The sequence below is a fragment of the Lissotriton helveticus genome, chromosome 2_1 (assembly GCF_964261635.1).
Source record: "Lissotriton helveticus chromosome 2_1, aLisHel1.1, whole genome shotgun sequence".
Lineage (NCBI taxonomy): Eukaryota > Metazoa > Chordata > Amphibia > Caudata > Salamandridae > Lissotriton > Lissotriton helveticus.
This window is the reverse complement of record NC_136059.1, coordinates 24,219,706-24,246,837: the sequence shown is the minus strand read 5'-3', so window position 1 is coordinate 24,246,837 and position 27,132 is coordinate 24,219,706. Positions and strand designations below refer to the sequence as shown.

General features: G+C 50.4%; 1 protein-coding gene across 3 annotated transcripts in view; it reads left to right on the top strand.

The window, feature by feature from the left end:
• TLN1 (talin 1) overlaps nt 1-27,132 on the top strand; it is a 750,278-nt gene that overhangs the window by 222,682 nt on the left and 500,464 nt on the right. For all 3 annotated transcript variants that reach the window (XM_078674421.1, XM_078674420.1, XM_078674419.1), the window contains exons 5-6: nt 10,492-10,621; nt 25,146-25,298. In XM_078674421.1, coding sequence (XP_078530547.1) covers nt 10,492-10,621; nt 25,146-25,298 — 283 coding nt within the window. The remainder of the gene's footprint in view (nt 1-10,491; nt 10,622-25,145; nt 25,299-27,132) is intronic.

Genomic DNA, 27,132 nt, shown 5'->3' with positions numbered 1-27,132 from the left:
ATCTTCCAGTCGTTATCCCGGGTTTCGGTCAGGTTGACGCTGCGGCTACTGGGGCTGATGGCTTCCTGCATCCTTCTGGTGCATCACGCCCGGTGGCGGATGCGGGCTCTGCAGTGGGACCTGAAGTTTCAGTGGGCCCAGCATCAGGGCAACTTGTCCGACCATGTCTTGATCTCGGAGGGCACTGCGAGACAACTGCAGTGGTGGCTTACGGACCGCGATTGGGTCAGAGGCAGACCCCTCTCCCTTCCCCAGCCAGAGCACGTTGTTGTGACGGACGCGTCCCTCCAGGGCTGGGGAGGCCACTTGGGAGAGGCAGAGATCAGAGGCATCTGGTCTCCGGCGGAGTCCCGGCTCCATATAAACCTGTTGGAGCTACGGGCGATTCGTCTAGCGCTGAAGGCATTCCTCCCCTTTGTCAACGGGAGTGTAGTGCAGGTGTTCACGGACAACACCACCGCCATGTGGTACTGCAACAAACAAGGCGGGGTGGGGTCGTGGACCCTTTGCCAGGAGGCCCTGCGTCTCTGGCAATGGCTGGAACATCAGGGCGTGACTCTGACGGTTCAACACCTGGCCGGTTCTCTGAACGCCAGGGCGGACGAACTCAGCCGTCGGTGCTCGATGGATCACGAATGGCGTCTGAACTCGGACGTGGCGCAAAGCCTCTTTCTGCGATGGGGAGAGCCTTGGTTAGATCTATTCGCCACAGAAGAGAACGCGCAATGTCATCAGTTCTGCGCGTTGGAGTTTCCAAGACGGCACTCGCACGGCGACGCCTTTCGGCGCGAGTGGAGTTGCGGTCTGTTATACGCCTTTCCGCCTATACCACTTCTGCCCAGAGTGCTGAAGAAGATCAGGCGCGACCGGGCCCAAGTCATCCTTGTGGCTCCGGACTGGGCTCGAAGGTACTGGTATCCCGAGCTACTCAGCATGTCAGTCGGTCCCTCGATCCGCCTGCCCCTTCAGGAGGACCTTCTGTCGCAGCAGCAGGGGACGGTCCTCCACCCGAACCTGTCCAGCCTCCACCTCCATGCGTGGAGATTGAGCGGCGACAGTTGAGGCCATTCGACTTGCCTCCTGAAGTCTGTGATGTGATTTTGGCAGCCAGGCGTCCCTCCACGAAGTCGGTATACGCCTGCCGGTGGAACAGATTTGTGGCATGGTGCACAGCAAAGGCTGTGGATCCTCTTTCTGCCCCTCTTTCCGAGGTTCTCCTCTTTCTTCTCTCTCTTGCCCAGCAGGGCTCTGCTCTGGGCACTATCAAGGGCTACCTTTCTGCCCTTTCGGCCTTTCTGAGGCTGCCTGATCAACCTTCTTTGTTCAAGTCCCCTATTGTAACAAGATTCTTGAAGGGCATCACACACATGTATCCACCTGTCCCGTTTGTGATGCCTCAGTGGGACTTGAACCTGGTTCTGACCTTCTTGATGTGTGCTCCCTTCGAGCCACTTCATTCCTGTCCTCTCCGTCTCCTGACTTTAAAGACGGCCTTCCTGGTTGCCATCACCTCTGCCAGGAGAGTGAGTGAGCTCCAGGCTCTTTCTGTCAAACCTCCTTTCATGTCCATTCATCCAGACAAGGTGGTTCTGAGAACTAGACCTTCTTTCCTGCCCAAAGTAGTCTCTGCTTTTCACATCGGGCAGTCCATCACCTTACCCTCCTTCTTCCCGCCTCCGCATCCTTCAAAGGATGAAGAGCGGCTCCATCGTCTGGACCCAAAACGTGCGCTTCCATTTTATATGGATCGCACACGCCAGTTCCGGGTGGATGACCAACTGTTTGTTGGCTACGTGGGTGCGAAGAAGGGACGGGCGGTACATAAACGGACAATCTCTCGGTGGGTCGTTCTGTGCATCAAAGCGTGCTACTCTTTGGCTCGGAAGGAGCCTCCTGTTGGGCTGAGGGCCCATTCCACTCGGGCCACGGCGGCTACTACTGCCCTGGGCCGGGGAGTCCCTTTGCAGGACATTTGCCAGGCGGCTCCGTGGGCCTCGCTGCACACTTTTGCGAGGCACTACTGCCTGGACAGTCAAGTCCGGAGGGATGGCTTCTTTGGCCGTTCGGTCCTCCAGGACTTTCTGGTGTAGGATTGTATCGGTTCGCAGACCCACCACCGGGGTTGGTATTGCTGGGGTATCTATTCTAAGGTAAGGAATCTAATACTAACCTGTTTCTTTCAGATGAACAAGTTACTTACCTTCGGTAACGATATATCTGTAAGAAACAGTAGTTAGTATTAGATTCCTTACCGCCCCGCCCATCCTCCCCGTTCTGCGAACTGATACCTAGGGTTAAGGACATCCCTTTCAGGGCCCTAGTTTCAAATGGCACCAGTGTTGGTTCTCGCATGGCTCTGCGTGTTCTGGTGCGGAAAAGCTATGTGCAAAGAACTGACGTCAGCGCGCGGAGGCGGCGTCTATATACTCCAGCGACGTCATCACGGCGCACGACGCCGACGACGGACGCGGAGCCGCAGGAGACGCCTGCAGACGACGCCTACCGACGCGCAGGGGTACTGCTACGCAAAAGTTTCCGGATCCAGACTGACGCCTGGGGATATTCTAAGGTAAGGAATCTAATACTAACTACTGTTTCTTACAGATATATCGTTACCGAAGGTAAGTAACTTGTTCGTTATGTATGCACAATATGGGATTGTTCATTATTTTGTCAAATACATATTATTATTATGAAAAAAATAGAGTGCGTACAAAATGCAGTGAGTCTTCTATCAGCAGTTACAGGTGCAGTATAAGTTGGCGCCTTCCTGCTGCAAGACTGTTTAATGTAGTCGCTGTGAAGGGGACAGCTCTTCCTTGCTGCTGACTTTAGTGCAGACTTCTCTTTTCAATTTCCTACTATGATCAGATTAGAGATCCCACCCATTTCCTTCTTTAATAGCACACTTGTTGCACCTTCTTGATGTGAAGCCGTTTGACCCTCTGCATAAGAACTTTGTACGGTCATTCTCTTTTGAAACCTATTTTCTTATCCTCAATCCCTCTGCAAGAAGAGAGGGAATGTGGGAAGCTCACTTGATGCAAACACTATGTACACTGCTCCTTTCCAAGATAGTGTTTCTATTTTGAAAGCTTTCTCTACCCACCTTTTAGCGTCCCTGCATCCTTTCGAAAGTGGAGCAATGGTTCCGTACCCTAGTCTGCATGAGGACAGTGCTCTCAAAGGAGAGATGCGACAAGTTCAGAGTTGCTGCTCAGCTGCTCCTTGGTTTTGGGGTTCCAGGAGTGATAAACTTCTAGATGGTCTGTGCTGTGAAGAAACATGCGACAGCCAGGCTCCCAAAGTCACTCAAGTTAAAAAATGGGAGCTAGTTCTGCAATCTCGACACTTACCGGTGTCTTAAATGTATCAAGAAGCCCCTTGATCTTCAGGCCTCATGTTTGGCATTCGCTTCCGTCTTGGTTTTGGTGATGGGAGCGAGTCTTTCCTCCTACTGTTAGTGCTGCTGTGGGTACATGAAGATGTATCCTTTACAACTTGTTTTTTACCCACAGGAATGTTTTTTTGCTGTTGATATTATCATCCTACAGGTTCCCTTGTCCCTTTCTTGCCTCTCTTCTTCAGCTAGTGTCTGCTTTCTTTGCAGTGCCTTTTCTTGATATCTGGTTATTTATCTCCGTCCGGTTCCATCTCTTGTGCTCGTGTTGCTGTCTCTGAACAGCTGACACTTACTTTTGTGTTGTCGCCAGATCACTTCAGAACCACCCCAGCGCTAATTCATAGAATATTGCTAACAAAACTGAGTGGAGCTTTACAACCAGAGATACATTTGGATGCAGAATTTGTGGTGAACATTTAGAAGCCCTTCCTCAGAGGCTGCAGTAGAAGCCTTGGGCCAGCATATGAATTGAAAGTTCCTGGAGCGACATGTAGGGGGCTTTAGGGTTACTGGCTCTTGTTAGTGACTCTCCCGGCCACCCTGTCCATACAGGCAAATCCCGGCCTAAGGTAGTCTGAGAATGCAGCGGATCAAGGAGTTGTGGGTTGCCATGGTTTATTTATGTTCGAGGCATGTGGGCTGCTAAATTCATATCTTAGCATTAGATCGCCGCCTAGTGTTGGGCTCGGATGATTGCACATTGTTGTCCTGGAAGAGTCTTCGAAGTATCCTGAGATAGGTGGCTCCTCCCCTGGACTACAGTGCGCATGGGCATCGGCTCCATCCCCAGATTGTTTTTTTCCGCCATTGGGTTCGGATGTGGTCTCGACGTCTTACTGTCGGAACCAAGTAAAACTACCTTTTAGCGGCCAAAAGGCCTCGATTTTCTTGCGTCGGTATTGTCTGCGCACGGTCTCGAGTCTTCCGTCTCTTGGAGCCGGAATCAGCGGAGTTTTCTTCGCTCTCGGAACTTTGAGGCCTTCTCATCGCGACACGACTGCAAGCCTTTACGGACATGGAGCGGAGCCCATTTAAGTACTGCCCGCTCTGTGGGTCCAAGTACCCACACATCGATCTACACCCCGTGTGTAACAAGTGCCTTTCGCCGGACCACGACGACGGCAAGTGCAAGGCCTGTGCACAGTTCCGCTCCAAGAAAACTCTCAAGCTTCGGCGCGCGGTGCGCTTGGAAGCTAGGCAAGCGGCCCCGGATCCGGAGAACATCTTCGGCGACCAGGAAGAAGAGGTCCAGGGTCACCTTCTACAAATCTCCCCATCACAGACGGAGGTCGAGGCGGATCCGGGAGACGACGACGGAGTCGCGGGTCATGTCCTCGAATACGTCGAAGAGGTAGGAGACGACGATGAGATTTATGGGGCCGCGGCAGACAGCTCGGGGGACGAGCTCTGCCCTGAAGGTTACGAAGATGCCGACCGGGACACGGGATCGCCTGTCGGCCTTACCCAGGACCCGTTGCCGCAAGCCACAGCCCCGCCTTCAGGCCCGGCTACGGACTCACTTGCTGGGCACGCTGTTTCGAAACCGAAACTGAAACCATCGGGGTCGTCAACACCCAAAATGGCCGACCCGAAATCGAAACTGAAACCTAAGGACTCGAGTGTCCCTAAGATGGCTGCCGTGCCAGTGAAGAAATCGGTGCCCGTCACCCCATCGGCTCCGTCGACCTCCGGTCCGCAGAAGCCGAGGAAGTCTGTCGATTCCGATGCTCCAAAATCGAAACCGACGCCCGAGGAAGGGGCCTCCAAGAAAGATGGTCGGCACGGATCAGCGGCTACGGCGCCGTCCAAGCCCGCCAAGGTCGGCCCCAAAGAGGCTACGCACAAGAAGTCTGCGCCCCGGCCTCAAGAATCGGAGGTGCCGAAGACGGTTTCCGCGCCCAAAACGAAGGCCCGCGAAGAAGTCGGATCCGAGGGACCGCTCAAAGCATCCTTGTCGGCGACGAAACCCACTGGCAGTGTACCGTCCCCCATTGCGGAGTCACTGCAGAGAATCAGGGAGAAAGCCTTTGCTCCATCGGCTCCGATGCCATCACCGCAGCCGCAAAAGGACACTCCGGCAAAGCCTTCTGGAAAACTCCTCTTTCTCTTGCCACCTAAGGAGGCGCCGAAAGCGTTTTCGACGAAATCGGCTCCGAAACAGGGTTCCTCGCTGGCTGACCCTCTTCCACGTCGTGTACTCGAATCGGAAGACGATTCAGAGCAGTTCATCGATGCTGCCACCGGCAAGCTGACACTCTATAAAAGGAAGATCACTTCGGAGCCGGTGGACTCCTACATCATCCCACTGAAGAAAAAGAGGGTGCCCCTTGACGCCTCAGGCCTCACGGAACCGATCCAGCCTCCTCCAAGACGGAGCCCCACTCCCTCCCCAGAACACTCTGTGGGTGAGGGGTATGATGAGGATGAGCAGTACAATTTCCCTATCGATGAACCTGATGTACAACCGGATTCATACGATGACACTGGTGACCAGAACACCCAAGGTGTGGGCCAAGACCCGCAGACCTTTAATGCACGTGCATCCCCGACTGAGGACTCAGCAGGATTTCATGCACTAATTGAAAGGGCGGCGGCCAATCATGATGTGGACATGCATGCCGACCCGGTTGAGGAAGACTTCCTTTTCGACACCTTTGCAATATCTGAAAGGACAGTAAAAACACTTCCTATGCTGAAAGGTGTCCTCAAACATGCTGGGGACATTTTTAAGGAGCCTACGAGGGCGAGAGTGGTCAACCCTCGCATTGAAAAGAAGTACAGGCCTGCACCTGCGGACCCCGCCTACATCCGGGGACAATTGCCACTGGACTCTCTTGTGGTTGCCAATGCCAGGAAACGTGCCAACTCCCAGACAACGGGTGAAGCTCCTCCCCCGGATAAGGAGTCCAAAGTGCTAGAGGCAGGAGGCAAGAGAGTAGCTGCACAGGCAGCAAACTTTTGGCGCATCGCCAATACGCAGGCGCTCCTGGCGCGTTACGATAGGGCGCACTACGACACCCTAGAACAGGTTATACAACACCTGCCCCCACAGTTCCAAGAAGGCACCAAAATGCTTATTGAGGAAGGAAAGCTAATATCAAACGCAGCCATCAAGTGTGCACTTGACGCTGCGGACACAGCTGCTAGGGCTATCAACACTAGCGTTATGCTGAGAAGACAATCGTGGCTCCGCATCTCAGGGTTTAAGCAGGATATTCAGACAACAATTCTTAATCAGCCGGTCAATCCTGATAGTCTGTTTGGTCCGGATGTTGACACCACCCTAGAGAAAATAAAGAAAGACACAGAAACTGCTAAGTCTATGGGGGCCCTACAGTCCCAACAGTTTCGTGGCAGCAATTTTCGTCGCTCAGGTGCACGTGGCGTCACCAGAGGACAAATGGGTCAACAATCCCAGTTCTCCAAAGGTGGGGCGCAATCCTCGTTCACTAAACAGAACAAGGGAGGTTACAGGAATAACAGCAACAGAGGTCGCGGCAGAGGAAACAACAGCTCCCGCACCTCTACTCCAAGCAAACAGTGACTCTCTGTCACTGCCCCCCGACCACCTAACACCTGTCGGGGGGAGACTGCAGCAGTTCCTGCCCGTCTGGAGAAACATCACCACAGACAGGTGGGTGCGACAACTAGTCCAGTATGGTTATTGCCTAGAGTTGAAATCCACTCCACCCAACATCCCACCAAGGCAAAGGCCTATGTCCGCAGAGCACTTGCACTTATTGCAGCAGGAAGTGGTGGCGATGCTGCAAAAAGGCGCAATCGAGCTCGTGCCGGTGGGGGAGGAAGGCACAGGGGTATATTCCCTGTACTTCTTTATTCCAAAGAAGGACGGTTCTCTCAGGCCCATTCTCGATCTACGTCCCCTCAACCTGTACATACTATCGGAACATTTCCACATGCTTACACTGCAGCAGATTCTTCCCTTGCTAAACCAGGGAGACTTCTTAGCAACCTTAGATCTCAAGGATGCTTATTTCCACATTCCACTACACCCGTCACACAGGAAATACCTCAGGTTCACTATTCAAGGCAGGCACTACCAGTTCAAAGTCCTACCCTTCGGAGTCACAACAGCCCCGAGGGTGTTCACCAAGTGTCTGGCCACAGTAGCAGCGCACCTCAGGAGGCAGAACATCCATGTCTACCCCTACCTAGACGACTGGCTCGTACAAGCCAAGTCAGAGCAACAGTGCGCCGCAGACATGTCGACTACAATTCACCTGCTTCACGATCTGGGTTTCTCCCTGAACTACCCAAAATCGCATCTTCAGCCGGCACATGTCCGGCAGTTCCTGGGTGCTACGATCAACACCCTGACAGCCATGGCTCAGCCAAACCAAGTCAGAATCGACAGCATTCAGTCGCTGATCCAACGATTCAGACCACGACACTCCCTGCCAGCGAGAGTGTTCATGCAGTTGATAGGCATGATGGCCTCCTGCATCTTCATAGTCCCTCACGCACGGTTGCATATGCGCCCGCTCCAGGAGTGCTTAGCGAATCAGTGGACACAGGCTCGTGGGCAATTGACAGACCTAGTGTTGGTTACCAGTCGGGCATACGACTCTCTGCATTGGTGGACTCCACACAACCTTTGCAAGGGCCGACTGTTCCAAGAGCCCGTGCCGCAGATTGTCCTGACAACGGACGCATCTCTCCAGGGATGGGGAGCTCATGTGCTCACTTACACAGTGCAGGGACTATGGACGACGCAGCAACAGAAGATGCACATCAACTATCTGGAACTGATGGCAATCTTCATGGCGCTCAAGTCCTTCATTGTACATCTGAGCAACAAGGTCGTGCTAGTCCGGACGGACAACATGACCGCGATGTACTACATTCAAAAGCAGGGAGGCACCCACTCGCCACAGCTGTCTCATCTGGCTCAGAGCATGTGGAAGTGGGCCATTCAGAGGAACATTTTCCTCATGGCAGAACACCTCCCAGGAAAGGACAATCAGATGGCGGATCTGCTCAGCAGATACAGCCATCAGATGCACGAGTGGGAGATACACCCTTCTGTTCTCCACCCGTACTTCCAGCAGTGGGGTCATCCGGAGATAGACCTGTTTGCCACAAAGTAGAACGCAAAATGCCGACTCTTTGCCGCCAGGTTCCCTCACCCACAGTCGCAGGGGAATGCGATATGGATGAACTGGTCAGGCAAATTTGCGTACGCTTTTCCGCCAGCCCCTCTAATACCGCTGGTCGCAAGAAAGCTAAGGCAGCACTCCATGACTCTCATCCTGGTTGCTCCAACGTGGGCACGCCAGGCTTGGTACACCACGTTCCTCGAACTCTCAGTGGTGCCGCATCAAAGACTGCGCCTCACGCCCAGTCTTTTGACGCAGAACCATGGAGACATTCAGCATCCAGATCCACAACAGCTCAACCTGGCGATCTGGCTCCTGAAGTCCTAGAGTTTGGATACCTTAACCTACCTCCAGAATGCATGAGTATCATCAAGGAGGCGAGGAAACCTACTACTAGAGCATGCTATGCTGCTAAGTGGAAGCGTTTTGTCATCTACTGTACGTCCAATGACATCAACCCACTAGATGCATCTATCCCCAACATCATCTGCTATCTATTACATCTCTACAAGTGCAATCTGGCGTACACTTCCATTAGGATACATCTATCAGCCATAGCGGCTTATCTTCAGAACAGGCAGCACCTCTCTGTCTTCAGAGTGCCCGCCATTAAAGCCTTCCTTGAAGGTCTGAAGAGAGTCATTCCCCCAAGGACACCACCAGCTCCGGTGTGGAACCTCAACGTCGTTCTCACCAGACTGATGGGACCACCATTTGAGCCACTGCACTCGTGTGAGCTCCAATTCCTTACGTGGAAAGTGGCTTTTCTTATAGCTATTACGTCTCTGAGGCGTGTCAGTGAGCTGCAAGCGCTCACAATACAAGAGCCATTCATTCAAATTCACCCAAATAGGGTAGTGCTACGCACTAACCCTAAATTCCTTCCTAAGGTGGTGTCACAGTTTCATCTAAATCAGACCATTGACTTACCAGCATTCTTTCAAAACCCGCAAACGGTGGCGGAAAGGATGCTCCATACCTTAGATGTACGAAGGGCGTTGATGTACTACATAGACAGGACACAACACTTTCGAAAGACAAAACAACTCTTTGTTGCCTTCGCACCACAACACAAAGGCAACCCAATCTCCAAGGCAGGGATAGCCAGGTGGATTGTTAAGTGCATCCAGATATGTTATCAGAAAGCGAAGCGCACTTTAACAATACCCCCCAGGGCGCACTCCACACGCAAACTGGGGGCATCCATGGCTTTCCTGGGGAACATTCCTTTGGAGGACATTTGCAGAGCAGCCACGTGGGTCACACCACACACCTTCACAAAACACTACTGTGTTGATGTGCATTCCAAACAGCAAGCTGCTGTAGGACAGGCTGTTCTCAAAACACTTTTTCAGGTTTCTGCAGCTGGCACGGGCAACCGCCGCTGATGGAGGGACTGCTATGTATTCTATGCTAAGATATGAATTTAGCAGCCCACATGCCTCGAACTGAATATGCTACTTACCAGTATGCATCTGTTCTTGGCATGTAGGGCTGCTAACATTCATATCGCCCGCCCTCCTCCCCGGTGCCTGTCGCAGCTGCAGATATACTATTGTATTTATTCATTAGCATGGACATCCTTTACACTTTCACTCCATCTTCTGCCACAATGGCGAAAAACAATCTGGGGATGGAGCCGATGCCCATGCGCACTGTAGTCCAGGGGAGGAGCCACCTATCTCAGGATACTTCGAAGACTCTTCCAGGACAACAATGTGCAATCATCCGAGCCCAACACTAGGCGGCGATCTAATGCTAAGATATGAATGTTAGCAGCCCTACATGCCAAGAACAGATGCATACTGGTAAGTAGCATATTCATTAAATTGTACTGTTGTGTCCTCTAGCCAGTTCTGTGGACCAGCACTCTCCGCGCCTTCGATATGGAGGCGTCATCCTTCACTTGTATTCAGATGTTAGATGTGCTTCTGTGCTCACTCAACACACTCTGGCCATTTCTCTCCGCAGGACACTCTGGAGTACAAGAAGAAGCAGCGACCACTGAAAATCCGTATGTTGGACGGCACTGTGAAAACTGTGATGGTGGACGATTCCAAAACAGTCTGCGACATACTCATGACCATCTGTGCTAGGATAGGTAAGTATGCGGATGCTCTGATGCCAGTCAAGGCTGGCGTGGTTATCTGTGGCTGGATAGATAAGGGTACAGACAGACTGATGCAAGTGAAGACTGACATGACCCTTTGAAACTGGATAGGTAAGAGCTTATACACGCTGATACCAGTGAAGTTAGCGTGGCCATCTGTGACAGGATAGATAAGGGCACAGGCACACTGAAGCCAGCCAAGGCTAGCATGAGCATCTCTCACAGATTAGGTAAGTGCATGGTTATGATCATGCATTGAAGAAAAGCATGGCCATCCGTACTAAGATGGGTAAAAGCCTGATTGGTGTTAAAGGGGGCCAGCCAGCAAATTAACAGAGCGAACTGAGCCAAGGGTCTGTCTTGGGTTTTAGCCCTGAGTATGCACTGCACTGAGAAGTACTTATTAAAAGTGATAGTTAATTTTAAAGAACTTAAAACTATTCAGTCTCCGCCCCAATCCTTGTGACAGTGGCACTCGTGAACTACGACACAAGACAGTTGTCACATGAACCCTGTATGTGGCTTGGATTCGTATAGACAGAGCAGTATTATAGTCTATTAAATTATGTATTTGAGGGTGTTTTAATTGGCGAAAGTGACGATAAAGGAGAATCCATTAAATAAACTATTTGACAAAGATTACACAGTTTGGTTTGGCGGGAAAACCATGATTTATTCAGCTTTCTGGTTTCACTTAGTACAAAGCAGCCACTTAATGGTTGTCTATTTGTCTCTCCTTTTTACCTCAAACTTTAATGCTTTGTTTTTAGCTCTTTTTGTATGAGGGTAGAGCGAAGGTGGCCACACTTAATGGTTGTCTATTTGTCTCTCCTTTTTACCTCAAACTTTAATGCTTTGTTTTTAGCTCTTTTTGTATGAGGGTAGCGTCGAAGGTGGCCACACTTAATGGTTGTCTATTTGTCTCTCCTTTTTACCTCAAACTTTAATGCTTTGTTTTTAGCTCTTTTTGTATGAGGGTAGAGCGAAGGTGGCCACACTTAATGGTTGTCTATTTGTCTCTCCTTTTTACCTCAAACTTTAATGCTTTGTTTTTAGCTCTTTTTGTATGAGGGTAGAGCGAAGGTGGCCACACTTAATGGTTGTCTATTTGTCTCTCCTTTTTACCTCAAACTTTAATGCTTTGTTTTTAGCTCTTTTTGTATGAGGGTAGAGCGAAGGTGGCCACACTTAATGGTTGTCTATTTGTCTCTCCTTTTTACCTCAAACTTTAATGCTTTGTTTTTAGCTCTTTTTGTATGAGGGTAGAGCGAAGGTGGCCACACTTAATGGTTGTCTATTTGTCTCTCCTTTTTACCTCAAACTTTAATGCTTTGTTTTTAGCTCTTTTTGTATGAGGGTAGAGCGAAGGTGGCCACACTTAATGGTTGTCTATTTGTCTCTCCTTTTTACCTCAAACTTTAATGCTTTGTTTTTAGCTCTTTTTGCACGAGGGTAAAGCGAAGGTGGCCAAACAAAAGCTTTGCTCATTATAGGCTTGAAGTTCCAACAGCCCTCGAGTAGAGCCAGGCTTCAGGCTCGACCTTTCTGCGGCTCACCCACATATAATCATAGTGTAGGGTCCCATGAGCATCTCTGGCAGGTTAGATAAGGTTACTGGCAGACTGATGCCCTTCAAGTGTAGCTTGTCCAGCTGTGGAGCAATGAGCAAGTGCATCTACCTGTTGACGCAAGTAGAGGCTAATGAGTATCTCTTCAAGGTGAGATAAGACACTTACTGATGCTAGTGGGGGCTAGCATGACCATCTGTGAAAGTATAGCTCACCGCATTGAGTGCGATGGGTTGGTTATAGTGCCTTTAACCTATAGGGTGTTTTAAAGGCTGGAGTGTTTTCTTTGGAGAAGCTGTTATGTTTTTTATGATTCTAGGACTTTTTAGGTAGAGCCTACCAGGCAGCAGAGCTATCTGGTTGCAAAAGACCTATTGTGTGCTCTCCAAGAACCTATGAGCGCTAAGGATCAGCACCCAGTCGGTAACCTTTGCCTGCTGATCGACCACCGCTCCGAAGATTGCAATGCATGCTCGGCGTTCACCCCGAAGACCTTGAGGGTGAGGGAAAGGCAAAGAAAGAGCGAATTACAACATGCAGGGTCAAAGACCAACACCTTTGAGACCTGAACCTCTCCAACGAGGAAGAGGACGTCGTCGTCAAACTGCTTGAGCGCAAGGAGGACACGCACGTCCAAGTTGTCGACGCCGAAAAGAAAACTCGAAGGAGGTAAGAGAGACAGCGACCCCAAAACAGTCGACCGAGCCGCGAAGGAGTGACTCGAAGTCCTCAAAAAAAAGCCCCAGCGTTGCAACATTCGACAACCGTGAGCTCATCCAAGTACAAACAGTTTGTCGGTTCCTTTGACAAGGACTCCCAGATGGTGAAAACCCTGGAAAGGACAAAGTCGTCAAAGAGCAGTCATGAGAAGGACTCCTCAACGTCGTAAAAAGAGAGGGTAAAGCAAGCTTCGACTTCAGTGTTGACCCGCGCCAGAGAAAGCCCCAAAATCTCAAAGCTGAAGCACAAGCGTCGGAGCTCAAGAAGAAAAAGAAGAGGCTCGAAGCCGAAAAAGCAAGTATCTTGCAGCGCAAGAGAAATTTTTATGAAACTATGAAGCAATTCAAGATCCCGCCAAAAAACGCAACACTCCTCGAAAAAGACCTTGAGGAACTACAAGTTCCAACAACCCCAGAGCCGCCTGACAAAGAGAATGAGGAACAATACTACTTTGAAGCTGATGGAGAAGAAGAGGACCAAACCTACCACGATTCTGTGACCTCGGAGACACAAGACTTGCAATGGCAAGATCTCGACACAGACTCGCCAGAAGAAGTGGTAGATATATACCATTTGTGGCCCTCACCCCTCAACGATATCGGGATGTACAATCCGGTAGTAAAGAAGGCTGCTGACACCTATGGAGTACAGCTAGAGGAGGAAAAGCCACAGTCCTGCTTTCTCCTACGAGAAACCTTGCTGCCCACACAGACAAGAAGCCAAATCCTGCCCATGCTCCTAAGTGTGCTGGTCCAAGGAAAGAAAACCTTTAAGGAACCTGCCACATGCAAGGCAGTAACACCTAGAAGTGAGAAAAAAATACAAGCACTCCTCAAAGGACCCATTGTACATCAGAGGTTCAGTGCCTGCGGACCCTAGAATAGCTTTCACAGTCAGAAAGAGGGCTAATGTTCCCACTAATGTGGGCCCACCACCAGACAAGGAGAGCAAAAGGATGGATCTAACAGGGCCAAAGATGGAACAACGTGCCGCTATTCAGTGGCGCATAGCGAACTCTAATGCATTTACCAATAGGCATGCATACCAACACTGGGAGGAGTTAGGCGAACTGCTCAAGAATCTCTAGGCCAGTTCCAAAGAAAGGCGAGCCACTGGTGGAAGAGGGGAAAAACATGGCCAATACATGTTTCAAGTCAGCCCTAGATGCTGCAGAGGCATTAAGCAGGCAGGTGATGATCGGGGTGACAGAGAGAAGACACACCTGGCTAAGAATCACAGGGTTCAAACCAGAGGTGCAGAGTAACATCTTGAACACCCAGTTCAATGGAGAACACCTGTTTGGAACAGCTGTGAAGGACCAGCTAACTCAGCTGAAGAAAGAAAATGAAACTGCAAGGTCCATGGGGGTACTACAAATCAGAGGTATGCGTAGGGGGACACCATCGCGGAGACCAACATGCATAGGTAGCCACCACCACCAGACCTTCCAGCAAGGTTACCAAGGAGAGAAATGGGGCAGCAACAAGGTCAACAACAACAAGGTTGGCAATACAAATGGGGGAGGCAATCCTTTTGAGGGCACAATCGAAGAAGAGGCGACCAGCAAAGAGGGGGACAGCAACCCACCTCCAAGTGATGCACTACAACCTTGGCAAGCACTCTAAAAAGATCTGAGGGCACAATAACAAATAGACATAGAAAAACAACAGGTCCCAAACAGCAAGAAATACCTCCAACATGCAACACCAGTGGGAGGCAGAATTGGGAACTTCTTTGAGGGGTGGAAGAGGATTACATTCGACAAATGGATATTAAACGTAATACAATACGGACACTGCATAGAACTGGCAAAACAACTGTTAGAATTGGGGGGGCTCTGGTTGGCGCAAGTATCTACTTGTGACAAACAGGGACCCTCTCCTCTAAGTCAGGGCGAAGGATGACCCTTGCTCCCCTCTAGGTACGTGGCGGGAGCAGCCAAGGCTATTCTTCAGGCGTTATTGGGTTAAGCATTTGTAATCACACACACAGTAAATGTACCAATCCCCCCACAAATGGACACCAGGCTGTGGATATATGAAAATACGTCTTCTTTATGTAAAAATATATATCTCTATGCAGGCAAATTACTACAAGACCTTTGATAACGTTTTAGTTAGGCCACAAGCTGTAAAACAATGGCAAATTCTCTTCTGGATTGTAAGCTGCTTCTTACTAGTCCTTCTTACTAAAAATAGTTCTGTTACGTCTCTGTTACTTCAAAAATAGTTCCCTTAGGTTTCTGGGCACACTTCCCCGCACTGTGGCTCGGGTCGGGCTGGCTGTGCAGCTCGTAGTGCTTCCCTGCCCGTCGTACTGGCCGAGAAGTGGAGTCCTGCTGACTCCCACGCTTCTCGTGGTGCGCCGCGTACGGCGCGGCTGGTCTCAATGCTGGGTACGAGCCGTACGGCTCTGGTGCGGCTCGTACTTGGCTGCTCAGAAGGAGGTGACCGGGCGGGTACGAGCCGTAGGCTGTCAGCGGCGCGGCAGACAGTGGGGAGCGTACTGGCACGGCAGAGGCGCAAAGATAGAACGGGGAAATAAAACGTTGCGGGCCCCGAGCCCGTAGTGTTCTGGTTGATACTTGCAGCCCGGAGTTCCCTCTTCCTCAGTCTACCAGGCAGGCAGACGGGTTGGTGCGCTTCAAGCACAAGACGTACCTTGGGGTTTGATCTTGTGAAGGCGGGTCTTGGTAAAGGGCGAGGCGGCGTCCGGGGCTCCCGAAGCTTCACAGAGTCTGGTCTTTGGATCCGCGGTCACGGTGGGGGCATCAGCGGGAGTGTGGGGGGCCTTTCAGCGAGCCTCCAGCGGCGAGGTGGCAGGGGCGGCCTGGCACAGCGGGGGAAGATCGGCTCAACAGAGCGGGGCTCTCTCCCGGCGGGAACAGTTAGGCGGCAGTAGACACGGCCAAGGAGGGGTTGTGGGGGCACCAAAGTCACGGCTCCGGCGGGGAAGAAATCCTCACGGCGATCACAGACGGGCAAAGCACAGGTTGAGCCCGATGGGCCTGTGGCTCAGGTCAGGGGGCAAGCTCAATCAAGCCCTTGGAGAAAGTTTCAGCACAAGTCTACAAAGTCTTTTCAGCAAGTCCTCTCCTCTCCTTCCTCAGCAAGGCAATCAGCAGGCCAGTCCTTCCAGCGTCTTCTTCTCCTTCTAGTTGGGCAGAGGTTCGTTGTGGGAAACAAGATCTAGTCTCTTGGGAGCAGGGCTCCTATACTTATACTCAGTTTCTTTTGTTCTTACAGGCCCGGGGGGCCTCTGCTTAACTTCTTTCAGTCTTGGAGCACTGTGTTGGGTAAACTTGAGTCTCTTCTTTCAGGGAGCAGGGATGGCACATCAGACGCTCCGCAGGAGGTGGAGCCGGCATTGTGTGGACAGGGGCAGCCAGGAGTACTTTGTTGACAGGCTTCCCCCTTCCTGGGCCAAGTGTCGGGCTGAGTCATCAGTCGCTCCCCAGGAGGTGGAGCCAGCATTGTGGTGGCCGAGCACAGCCCTATTCAGAGTCCAGGGGCACTCCCACCTCCCACTAAGGTGTAATCCTGGCTTTCACCACCTGTCATCCCCAGCCCTGTCACTCACATACCCAGACAGTCAGATACACATCCTAGCAGAGGCGGGCTGAGATGGTTAGGCAAGCAAATGCTAGCTTTCTAAAAGTAGCATTTGCAAACACAGGATATTAAAATAAACTTTACTAAAAGATGTATTTTATTATTCTGAGTTCAGGCATACTAAACTTTATTTCCTACCATGTTCCCTGAGCCTGCTGGGATTATAGGGTGTAATAATTCCAGCATTCCATCTTGGCCTGCGAGAACAGGTAGCCTTACTATAGTGAAAAACGAATTTGGCTGTAATTCACTATTAGGACATGCCACACACATCAGGCTTGTCCTACCTTACACTTACAATGCACCCTGCCCTTGGGCCTACCATAGGGGTGACTAATATGAAGCAAAGGGAAGGTTTAGAGGCTGGCAAGTGTGTGCACTTGCCCAGCCAGCATGACAGCACCAGACTGCACGTAGGTTCTGCAATGGCAGACCCTAGACACATTTTAAGGCTGCTTCTGTGGGTGGCGCAACCAGCGCTGCAGGCCCACTAGCAGTATTGGCATTCACAAGCCCTGGCACTCCTGGTACACTCTACTGGGGACTGACAGTAAATCCAATGAACCAATCATGGACATCAATCACATTTACACTTTACATTGAGAGCACTTGCACTGCGGCACCGATTGGCCGTGGCGCAGTGCCCTGAGCAGTGGACACCAGCAAAAACATCTGAGGCACATCAGCAAAAAGTGGAAGGGAAACTCACGCCAAGGTGCCAGGTCTAACAAAAACCACCATGCAGGAAACCAAAAATCAAGAAGAGAAATGTCTCATTTGCTCAAAGAAGCACAATAACTTCTACACAAAAGGGCCATAGAGAGGGTGCCTTACAAGGAAAGGAACAAGGGGGTGTATTCAACGTACTTCTTCATACAAAAGGTGGACGGAACATTAAGACCTATGATTTAATGTTCCTAAACAAGTTCATAAACACTCAAAAATTCTAAATGACATCCCTGCAAGAAGTAATACCTCAAATACACATAGGGGACTACATGGCAACTATAGATCTAAAGGATGCTTACTTGCTTTCCCCCATGAACAACCAACACAAAAACCTACTCCGATTCGTAATCAACAAAACACTCTACCAATTCACGCTGCTAGCATTCAGACTCAAGTCTGCACCAAGAGTGTTAACAAAATGCCTGGCAGCAGTAGCAGCCCACCTAAGAAGGCAAGGGATCCAGGTTTACCCATACCTAGACGACTTGTTAGTAAGAGCAAGATCATACAGTGTTTGCAAACAACACATACAAAGGGTCGTAGAAACCTTAGTACAGCTCGGTTTCTCAATACATTGGGGAAAGTCATCAATAACACCAGAGCAAGGGAAGATATTCTTAGGGGTAGAAATCAACATGACATTAGAGAGAGTGTTCCGGAGAACAAAGAGGACAGTATCAGTACAGAAGGAGACACATCTATACCGCAAGGGGCAATCTCTGACAGTGAGGACATTGTGGAAATGACTACGGATGATGGCTTCGTGCATTCATCTAGTCCCGAAAATTCGACTGCACATGAGACCATTCCAATAATGGATTCACCAACAATGGTCACAGGCAACAGGGAGTTGGGAGGATCTAGTGGTTGTCACACAAACAGTTCTTCAGAAGTTGACATGGTGGAACAACTGGGGTGGGGAGCGCACATGAACAACCTCAAGGTGAGTGGTTTATGGACCCAGCAGGATGCGATAAAGCACATCAACTTTCTGGAGTTAAAAACAGTGTTTTAGCCTTAAAAGCCTTTCAGAAGGAGCTTTACAGAAAGAGGGTGTTGATTCTAACAGACAACACACCCACAGTGTTTTACATCAACAATCATTAACACTGTCAACCCTAGCCCAGGAGTGATGTAGAGGGGCTATCCCATGGAACATAGACTTACTAACAATTCGTCTTCCAGGGAAGGACAATGTAGAAGCAGACAGCCTGAGCAGACAAACATCAGCATCCCACCAATGGGAGATGAATCAGTCAGAAATTCAGAAAATCTTCAAAAAGTGGGGGACTCCGCAAATTGACCTATTTGCAACACCCCAAAATGCAAAAAGGCCAACACTTCGCATCCAGACAACTGTGCGCACAGTCCCTAGGGAATGCTCTATGGCTAGACTGGTCAGGGACATTTACTTATGCTTTTCCCCCGATACCGCTACTGCACAAGGTACTCATCAAGTGCAGGAACAGCCGTATGACACTGATCCTCATAGCACCACAAACCTGATATTCACAGATAATGGAAACGTCACAAAGCACAAGTTCCCCAACAGGAAGGACCTTCTTACTCTGCAAAACCGAAAGGTGCTACACCCAGAACCAAAGAGCCTAAGCCTGGCAGCGTGGCTCCGAGGGACTTAAAATTCTGTCAACTCAAACTACCTGAGAGCACACTGGCAGTACACAGAGCGGCGAGAAGACCTACAACAAGAAAATGTTACACAGCGAAATGGAAACGTTTCTCACTTTGATGCCGTAAGAAAAAACTTTCAAGAAATATCATAAGGGAATCAACAGTACTAAAATGCTTAACATATTTTCTACAGGAGAATCTAAGCTACGCTTTTATAAGGGTACACTTGGCAACAATCGTAGCTTACTCAAGGGGAGAAACAGGGAAGAGTTTCTTCACATCATAAGTGGTCAAGAGATTCCTGGAAGGAGCAAAGCGGATAGCACCTCCAAGGAGGGTGCCACCACCCACATGGAACCTCAACTTGATACTCACACAAATGATGAAGGCGCCATTCGAGCCAATACACAAAGAAATTTTACAGATGCTCACACTGAAAAAACAGCGTAGAGGAAGGGAATTGCAGGCTCTAACTCTACAAGAGCCCTACTTCCAAATACATAATGATAGCCGTCATGACAACGGACCCACATTTTGTGCCAAAGGTGGTATCTAAGTTCCATATTAACCAAACAATACAAATACCAAGTGTTTCTCAAAACGCAAGCAGAAAGAGCATTGCACACCCTTGACGCCAAAAGGGCAGTCATGTACTACATTGAGAGAACAAAGCGATGCAGGAAAACTAAGCAATTCTTTGTTTCATTTGCTAACAGTTTTCTGGGGCGACCAGTCACAAAGAATACCATGGCATGATGGGTCGCACAAGTCATACAGTTGTGCCGCAAACAGTCAGGTCAAACCTTGCAAGGAGCACCGCACGCTCACTCGACAAGGAAGAAAGGAGCAACAGTGGCTAGATAACACACCTATTTAAGACATTTGCCAAGTGGCAACATGGTCTAAAGTGCAAACGTTCACAAAGCACTACTGCGTGGACATTCAGATGAACAAAGAAGCACAAGTTGGACAGAAGGTCTTACAACATATATTCACAGCGTTCATCTTCCACCCAGCCACCACAAGACTAGCAAATCGCTACAAAGTCTATGCACAGCATAGTGAATCCAGAAAAGATTCACGCTGCAATACGTATAGTTTCCTGCCTGTCGGTGTAGTTTTGCAGCTTGAAGACTTTTCTGGATTCACTAGCGAACCCACCCCCCTCCGCCAAGAAGACGACACGGGAGGAAGAAAGAAAGGGAAACTAGAACGAAAAAAATATATATAAAGATTCCCTAGATGGCGACCAAAGGTGGGAGCTTCCGGAGGAAGCTTGTAGACGTCACAGGACACCGAATGGTGGTATGTCGATGCCCACCAGGCCACCAAAAAAAAAAGAGAAAATACTACAATTCGGACCCAACCACTAGATGGCGGTATAATGCACAGCATAGTGAATCCAGAAAAGTCTTCAAGCTGGAAAACTACACCGACAGGTAAGACACTATACGTTTTTTTAGGCACGCACCCCACCCCCCCTACACACATGTATTAATCTATCTGTTATTTTTCATGGGACTCTTGTCTTTTGATAGCAGAGCACATTCCTTCAAGCAAACGTTTGTGGCCCTTTCTAAATTTCTCTCCGTTGTCGTGCCGGAAGTGTCTGTCTGTGTGGGTTTGTAAACCTACGCCACTGACCATGATATTTTCTCTCAGACCTGTGCTTGATTGTGACTCCAACAATAATGGAAGCCCACGAGGGTCCTTCCAAATGGAGTGTGACATCTATCAGAGTTGAGTACTGATGTCGAGAGGGCACCCAAAGTGCAAGCTTATTTACGCATCCAAGTACTGTTTTCTCCACCCCGGTTGTTTGGGCTGGCAGTGATGACACTGTAGGCCTCTTTACATCTACACTGTAAGGGCATTTCAAGTCTGAGCAGTCTTGGGGTGGTTAGGACATGAGGGTCTTCCCTCATTTGAGCAGATACCTGGCCTGGCCACTGTCCTTGTCCTCATGAGTGCAGCAGCAGAAGCTGCGATGCAGGTATGAGACATTACAAATGAAGGCCCTAACCCGGGGCTGCCCTCATTCCTGTCCACTGTGCCCCCGAAGGAATGAAGGCCCTAACCCAGGGCTGCCCTCATTCCTGTCCACTGTGCCCCCGAAGGAATGAAGGCCCTAACCCGGGGCTGCCCTCATTCCTGTCCTCTGCGTCCTCGAAGATATGGAGGCCCTAACCCGGGGCTGCCCTCATTCCTGTCCTCTGCGCCCCCGAAGGAATGAAGGCCCTAACCCAGGGCTGCCCTCATTCCTGTCCTCTGCGCCCCCGAAGGAATGAAGGCCCTAACCCGGGGCTCCCTTCGTTCCTGTCCTCTGCGCCCCGAAGGAATGAAGGCCCTAACCCGGGGCTGCCCTCATTCCTGTCCTCTGCATCCTCGAAGATATGAAGGCCCTAACCCTGGGCTGCCCTCATTCCTGTCCACTGCGCCCTCGAAGGAATGAAGGCCCTACCCCGGGGCTGCCTTCATTCCTGTCCTCTGCTCCCGAAAGGAATGAAGGCCCTAACCCGGGGCTGCCCTCATTCCTGTCCTCTGCCCCCGAAGGAATGAAGGCCCTAACCTGGGGCTGCCCTCATTCCTGTCCACTGCGCCCCCGAAGGAATGAAGGCCCTACCCCGGGGCTGCCTTCATTCCTGTCCTCTGCTCCCGAAAGGAATGAAGGCCCTAACCCGGGGCTGCCTTCATTCCTGTCCTCTGCCCCCGAAGGAATGAAGGCCCTAACCCAGGGCTGCCCTCATTCCTGTCCACTGCGCCCCCGAAGGAATGAAGGCCCTAACCCGGGGCTGCCTTCATTCCTGTCCTCTGCGACCTCGAAGGAATGAAGGCCCTAACCCAGGGCTGCACTCATTCCTGTCCTCTGCATCCTCGAAGATATGAAGGCCCTAACCCCGGGGCTGCCCTCATTCCTGTCCACTGCGCCCCCGAAGGAATGAAGGCCCTAACCCGGGGCTGCCTTCATTCCTGTCCTCTGCATCCTCGAAGATATGAAGGCCCTAACCCTGGGCTGCCCTCATTCCTGTCCACTGCGCCCCCGAAGGAATGAAGGCCCTAACCCGGGGCTGCCTTTATTCCTGTCCTCTGCTCCCCGAAGGAATGAAGGCCCTAACCCGGGGCTGCCCTCATTCCTGTCCTCTGCGCCCTCGAAGATATGAAGGCCCTAACCCTGGGCTGCCCTCATTCCTGTCCTCGAAGGAATGAAGGCCCTAACTCGGGCTGCCCTCATTCCTGTCCTCCTCGTCCTCGAAGATATGAAGGCCCTAACCCGGGGCTGCCCTCATTCCTGTCCTCTGCGCCCGAAGGAATGAAGGCCCTAACCCGGAGCTGCCTTCATTCCTGTCCTCAGCTCCCCGAAGGAATGAAGGCCCTAACCCGGGGCTGCCCTCATTCCTGTCCTCTGCGCCCCGAAGGAATGAAGGCCCTAACCCGGGGCTGCCCTCATTCCTGTCCTCTGCGCACCGAAGGAATGAAGGCCCTAACCCGGGGCTGCCCTCATTCCTGTCCTCTGCGTCCTCGAAGATATGAAGGCCCTAACCCGGTGCTGCCCTCATTCCTGTCTTCTGCGCCCTCGAAGATATGAAGGCCCTAACCCAGGGCTGCCCTCATTCCTGTCCTCTGCGCCCCCGAAGGAATGAAGGCCCTAACCCGGGGCTGCCCTCATTCCTGTCCTCTGCGCCCACGAAGGAATGAAGGCCCTAACCCGGGGCTGCCCTCATTCCTGTCCTCTGCGCCCTCGAAGATATGAAGGCCCTAACCCGGGGCTGCCCTCATTCCTGTCCTCTGCGTCCTCGAAGATATGAAGGCCCTAACCCGGTGCTGCCCTCATTCCTGTCCTCTGCGTCCTCGAAGGAATGAAGGCCCTACCCCGGGGCTGCCTTCCTTCCTGTCCTCTGCTCCCGAAAGGAATGAAGGCCCTAACCCTGGGCTGCCCTCATTCCTGTCCTCTGCGTCCTCGAAGATATGAAGGCCCTAACCCGGGGCTGCCCTCATTCCTGTCCACTGCGCCCCCGAAGGAATGAAGGCCCTAACCCGGGGCTGCCTTCATTCCTGTCCTCTGCTCCCCGAAGGAATGAAGGCCCTAACCCTGGGCTGCCCTCATTCCTGTCCTCTGCGTCCTCGAAGATATGAAGGCCCTAACCCGGTGCTGCCCTCATTCCTGTCCTCTGCGCCCCCGAAGGAATGAAGGCCCTAACCCGGGGCTGCCCTCATTCCTGTCCTCTGCGTCCTCGAAGATATGAAGGCCCTAACCCGGGGCTGCCCTCATTCCTGTCCTCTGCGTCCTCGAAGATATGAAGGCCCTAACCCGGGGCTGCCCTCATTCCTGTCCTCTGCACTCCCAAAGGAATGAAGGCCCTAACCCAGGGTTGCCCTCATTCCTGTCCTCTGCACCCCCGAAGGAATGAAGGCCCTAACCCGGGGCTGCCTTCATTCCTGTCCTCTGCGCCCTCGAAGATATGAAGGCCCTAACCCGGGGCTGCCCTCATTCCTGTCCTCTGCGTCCTCGAAGATATGAAGGCCCTAACCCGGGGCTGCCCTCATTCCTGTCCTCTGCACTCCCAAAGGAATGAAGGCCCTAACCCAGGGCTGCCCTCATTCCTGTCCTCTGCACCCCCGAAGGAATGAAGGCCCTAACCCGGGGCTGCCTTCATTCCTGTCCTCTGCATCCTCGAAGATATGAAGGCCCTAACCCGGGGCTGCCCTCATTCCTGTCCTCTGCACTCCCAAAGGAATGATGGCCCTAACCCGGGGCTGCCCTCATTCCTGTCCTCTGCGTCCTCGAAGATATGAAGGCCCTAACCTGGGGCTGCCCTCATTCGTGTCCCGTGCGCCACCGAATGAATGCAGGCCCTAACCGGGGCTGCCTTCGTTCGTGTCCTCTGCGCCCGAAGGAATGAGGGCCCTAACCCGGGGCTGCCTTCATTCCTGTCCACTGCGCCCACGAAGGACTCCTGGCAGATTGGTGGCGGGTTCCATGCAGCTAAAACACGGGTGCCGCGCTTGTTAAAGTAAATAGAGAAGGTATGTTGCTGCAAATTTGTTTATATTTATTTACTTTCGAAGCAATCACTGCACCTGCGTTTTAGCTTGAAATGTTTAAAGCTAGAGCGCAGGTGCTGCGATTGTAACAAAAGTAAAGAAAGAGAAAAAAAAGGTGTGAGGCCACATTTATTTTTTCTGTTTATTTACTTTTGAAGCAATTGTTACACCCTCACTTTAGCTTAAGATGCTTAAAGTTAAAGCAGGGCGTACTGCGATTGTACCAAATATAAAGAAATAGAAAAAAACCTCAAGTGACCGAGTTGAGCGAGCCGCAAATAAGAAAAGAAAGACGCAACCGCCACTATTACAGCTAAGGTGTGCCACGTTGGTTATAAAAACACACAAAAAAAACGGGGGAGTGTGTGTCCTGCCTGAAACAGCAGGCAGAAATAAGTGCTTAAAGAAAATAGCGCTCACAGGCTGCAATTGAAACATTTAGAGTAACAAAACGTGTATCAAGGGTAGTCCTCATGGGAGGTTACAACTTGAGACAAGGAGGTACTAAGGAGAGACTACTGAGCCTATTGACAAATCCAAAGCCACCATTTACAAAGGACAGTAAGTGGAGCAAATTGAATGATGGGCGGGGAAATAGACGGAGCTAAATGTCCATAGCTGAATACAGCATGTCTCGAAGAGACCGCGCAAGCGCTGCCCGGGCGAGACCTAAAAAGGGCAGGAACATCTGGAGGAAGGGTCTACTATAAGCGTATACAGGCTTAGGGGAAGGAGGCAACCTGCTTTTTTAAATTTTATTACAAGATGCTAATGCACTTTTCAGGGACATAGACTCACTCTCATATTGCGAGAAGTGTGACTAGGAAAAATGATCTGAGATGATCGAGGCAGTTGACGTGATAATTGAAGGTCTTGCTTGTAATGCAGCTGCTGTTACCTGCAGGTTCTGCGTTGGATACGGCAAGGCCTCCTACTTAGGTCTCCAAAAATGAAGTGAGTAACATTAACACTTGCCATATGCAGCACTACAAAATGTTAAAACGGTGAATGAAACGCTACAGAGAAGACAGTGTTGTCCTCTGCAGTGGGGTGATCATTGTTGTGTTTGATATGTCTGGTATTTGGTAATGGTTTGTTTTGCAGTCAATAATTGTGCTTATTGACTGCTTCAAATGTCTTTATTTTATTGCTGCATAGTTTAATTTTTCTGGAATTTTCCATATATCAAATCTTCAAACTTTTCCTTTACAGGCATTACAAACTATGATGAATATTCGCTTGTGCGTGAGGTCCTCGAGGAGAAAAAAGAGGAAGTGACGGGAACTTTAAAAAGGGACAAGACGTTAATGAGGGACGAGAAGAAGATGGAGAAGTTAAAGCAGAAATTGCACACAGATGATGAGTGTGAGAATTATTCATTCCTCCTTACCCTTCTTCCGTTCGCATTGAAAGTACCAATCATGCCCCTTGTGAAGGGGTTTCGCAATCTTGACTTTGCTGGATTATTTCTATTGTGACTGTTCCATGACCTCTCAAAGTTGATTGAAAAAACAGATTGGGTGATGAGCAGTGCTTTCAAGTCTCTTCCTATTTTCCTCTTAAGCCTTTGGATCAAATGTGTTGACTATTCCTCCTGTTATCAATACTGGTATATCCCGTTTTGTTGTTGATAGTAATATCATATAATTATTTGCTGTAGCGTGAGTGCAGCCTCTAAACTTTCAGTTATTGGACATCTTGGTGTGAAGTGACTGTCACCCCGTTTTGGTATGGTTACTTTACAATCTGGCTGAAGAAAGGTAAGAATAGATCAGTCATCGGAACTGTCGGAAGCTAGCTTTCTGGCACATCTAAAAACCATCTGTTGACATGGCGCACAGTGCTTGTTGTCATCTCTTTAGATCATTTGATGGCTGGACACATTGCACTTCTATCAAAGTCATGCTTTCTCAAGGCACACTGTGCTTCTGATCTTGTCGTTAGACCATATGTTGACACATTTCAGCCAAATGTATAAACCATGCTCCCAGACACCTTTTACGATCTTGTGTTGACATGGCTCTCAGTGCTTCCAGTGACCTCTGTAGTTAATGTGTTGACAGGGCTCACAGTGCTTCCCCTCACGCCTGTAGATCATGTGCTGACATGGCTCTCAGTGCTTCTAGACACCTCTTACGATCATGTGTTGACATGCCTCTCCGTGCTTCTCATCACGCCTGTAGATCATGTGTTGACATGTGTCTCAGTTCTTCCAGTGACATCTGTAGATCATGTGTTGACATGGCTCTCAGTGCTTCCAGTGACCTCTGTAGATCATGTGTTGACATGGCTCCCAGTGCTTCCAGTGACCTCTTACGATCATGTGTTGACATGGCTCTCAGTGCTTCTAGACACCTCTTACGATCATGTGCTGACATGGCTCTCAGTGCTTCTAGACACCTCTTACGATCATGTGTGGACATGGCTCTCCGTGCTTCTCATCACGCCTGTAGATCATGTGTTGACATGTGTCTCAGTTCTTCCAGTGACACCTGTAGATCATGTGCTGACATGGCTCTCAGTGCTTCCAGTGACATCTGTAGATCATGTGTTGACATGGCTCTCAGTGCTTCCAGTGACCTCTGTAGATCATGTGTTGACATGGCTCTCAGTGCTTCCAGTGACCTCTGTAGATCATGTGTGGACATGGCTCTCAGTGCTTCCGGTGACACCTGTAGATCATGTGTTGACATGGTTCTCAGTGCTTCCTGTGACATCTGTAGATCATGTGTTGACATGGCTCTCAGTGCTTCCAGTGACCTCTGTAGATCATGTGTTAACATGGCTCTCAGTGCTTCCTGTGACTTCTGTAGATCATGTGTTGACATGGCTCTCAGTGCTTCCAGTGACCTCTGTAGATCATGTGTTGACATGGCTCTCGGTGCTTCCGGTGACACCTGTAGATCATGTGTTGACATGGCTCTCAGTGCTTCCGGTGACATCTGTAGATCATGTGTTGACATGGCTCTCAGTGCTTCAAGTGACCTCTGTAGATCATGTGTTGACATGGCTCTCAGTGCTTCCTGTGACTTCTGTAGATCATGTGTTGACATGGCACAGACAGCTTCCAGTGACCTCTGTAGATCATGTGTTGACATGGCTCTCCGTGCTTCCAGTGACCTCTGTAGATCATGTGTTGACATCGCTCTCAGTTCTCTAGTGACATCTTTAGATCATGTGTTGACATGTTCAAGTTCCA